Source organism: Colobus angolensis, unplaced genomic scaffold (assembly GCF_000951035.1).
Source record: "Colobus angolensis palliatus isolate OR3802 unplaced genomic scaffold, Cang.pa_1.0 Scaffold43, whole genome shotgun sequence".
NCBI classification, from domain to species: Eukaryota; Metazoa; Chordata; class Mammalia; order Primates; family Cercopithecidae; genus Colobus; species Colobus angolensis.
The window spans coordinates 157,233-159,953 of NW_012117710.1; the positions used below are offsets into that span (position 1 = coordinate 157,233).

Here is a 2,721-nt window from a genome sequence, read left to right on the forward strand (position 1 = left end):
CATCTCAAAACAAAACAAAAATACAAAAATTAGCCGGGCGAGGTGGCGGGCGCCTGTAGTCCCAGCTACTCGGGAGGCTGAGGCAGGAGAATGGCGTGGACCCGGGAGGTGGAGCTTGCAGTGAGCTGAGATCGCGCCACTGCACTCCAGCCTGGGTGACAGAGCGAGACTCCATCTTGGAAAAAAGAAAAAAGGTAACTTTCTAGTATGTGAATTTCCGCACAATTTTTGTAAGAGAGCCACTGAGGGGCTGTGAGGTGCAGGCAGCACTGGCAGGAGCCCGAGGGTTGGAGGGAGGAAGGTCCTCCCCATGGGGATGGTGGCAGGTGTGGCCGTCTCGGTCCTGCTGCATCCCATGGAGTCAGCGTAAAACCCAGCTCACCGGCCGGGCAAAGGAGCAGCTTTTGTCAACTTGGTCTCTCGCCCTCACATGTGAACGAAGTTAGAGACTTTTTTTTTTTTTTTTGAGACAGAGTTTTGCTAGTGTCGCCCAGACTGGAGTGCAGTGGCGCGACCTCGGCTCATTTTAACCTCCGCCTCCCAGGTTCAAGCGATTCTCCTGCCTCAACCTCCCGAGGAGCTGGGATGACAGGCGTGCACCACCACGCCCGGCTAATTTTTTGGTGTGTTTTCACTAGAGAAAGGGTTTCAGCCGGTTGGTCAGGCTGGTGTTGAACTCCTGACCTCACGTGATCCCCCAGCCTCAACCTCCCAAAGCGCTGGGGTGACAGGCGTGAGCCACCGTGCCCAGCCTAGAAATAACTGTTAAAAACCACTCAGAGAACTTGGTCATAAAGGTCTGTTGACTCTTCTGTCTCTGGCCGTGGAGTCAGTCCAGCTGGTCAACACTGGAGCACTGGAACGGACGTCTGGGGGAGGTTCTGCAAACACAGCTTGCAGACCGCATCCCTCTGCCCCCAGAGATTGTGGCTCAGCAGATCTCAGTGGAGACCGAACATTTGCATTTCTAATTATTGCAGAGGCTCCACTTAGAGAATCACTGGTCAATGTCAACCCTCTCTATAAGCCTCATAACAGATGGCAGAGACTTAGTGCCTCAGACAACAGCATTCTTCTCTGTGTATCACATGGGGATAAGAAGGTGGACATCTCTGGGGCCATTCTTCTGTCTCCCACATGGGATTAGGATGTGGACATCTTTGGGGCCATTATTCTATCTCCCACATGGGATTAGGACGTGGACATCTTTGGGGTTGTGCACCACCCACCACGTGTTTGTTTGTTTTTCTGGGAGGACGGAGTTTTGCTCGTTGCCCGGGCTGGAGCGCAGTGGTGCAATCTTGGCTCACTGCAACCTGTGCCTCCCAGGTCCAAGCAATTCTCCTATCTCAGCCTCCTGAGTAGCTGGGATAACAGGCACCGGCCACTATGCCCAGCTAATTTTGTATTTTTAGTAGAGATGAGGTTTCTCCGTGTTGGCCAGGCTGGTCTTGCAGGTGATCTGCCCACCTCAGCCTCCCAAAGTGCTGGGATGACAGGCATGAGCCACTGCGCCCAGCACCACCCACCACCAAAGTTCCCCTGATTTCCTTTTTGGCCGTGATGCTTTCCAAATCGAATTCCTGAGATCTGAACCTCCAACCATGTGACTAGGAGGGATCAACAGGCAGGCGAGGCACCTGACGGTGTAAACCTGTCCCCCACCGCCCTGTTGCAGGAGGGTTGTTCGTGGCCGGCACCAACCTCACGGAGAACCTGCAGTACGTCCTGGCACACCCGTCCGAGTCCCTGGAGAAGATGACGCTGCCCAACCTTCCCCGGCTGAGCGCGTGGGTCCGAGAGCAGCGCCCGGGGCCAGGCTCACGGTGCACCAACGTCATCGCGGGCGACTTCATTGGAGCGGACAGCTTCGTCGGGGACGTCATCGCTCTCAACCAGAAGCTGCTTTGGTGCTGACGTGGGGGTTCAGGACGCGGGGGCTGAAGTTTCACCCCCAACTTTCCAAGTATTGTGACTTTGTTGGGGCCAAATATTGGGGATCATAGGACCGATAATATGTTTTCTTTTTCTTTCTTTTTTTTTTTCTAATAGAGATGGGGTGGTCGGGCACGGTGGCTCACACCTGTGATCCCAGCACTTTGGGAGGCCGAGGCTGGTGGACCACAGATTCAAAAGTTCAAGACCAGCCTGACCAACATGGTGAAACCCTGTCTCTACTAAAAAGACAAAAATTAGCTGGACATGGTGGCAGGTGCCCATCATCCCAGCTACTTGGGAGGCTGAGGCAGGAGAATCGCTGGAACCCAGGAGGCGGAGATTGCTTTGAGCGGACATCCTGCCACCGCAACCCAGCCTGGGTCAGAGACTCTTATCTCAAAAAAAAAAAAAAAAAAAAAAATAGAGGTGGGCTCTCGCTCTGTTGGCCCGGTTGTTCTGGAACTCCTGGCCTCAAGTGATCCTCTCACCTCAGCCTCCCAAAGTGCTGGGATGACAGGCAGGAACCACCACGACAGCCCGAAATATGTGTTTTTTTATTTCTGTATTCTTGCTGTAGCGTCTGGACCCCGACAGACCCAGGGAAACACTTCCACAGCTCACTAATTCCGAACAGGACAACAACTCACCTCGGGGCCAGCCTGCCCTGTGCAAGCCAGCCAGCCCCTCGGCTGCTCTCACACCAAAGCCTAACACATGTATGTGTGTATATGTGTGTGCGTGCATATACATATATGTGTGTGTATATGTGTCTGTATGTGTGTG

The 2,721-nt window shown here is 53.8% G+C and overlaps 1 protein-coding gene across 1 annotated transcript in view; it reads left to right on the top strand.

The window, feature by feature from the left end:
* The window catches only part of PLCXD1 (phosphatidylinositol-specific phospholipase C, X domain containing 1), a 32,077-nt gene extending 30,020 nt beyond the window's left edge, over positions 1 to 2,057 (top strand). Inside the window, exon 5 of the mRNA XM_011956988.1 lies at positions 1,679 to 2,057. Within this exon, the coding sequence (XP_011812378.1) occupies positions 1,679 to 1,917 (239 nt within the window). The 3' untranslated portion in view covers positions 1,918 to 2,057. The remainder of the gene's footprint in view (positions 1 to 1,678) is intronic.
* Positions 2,058 to 2,721: the final 664 nt, after the last annotated feature.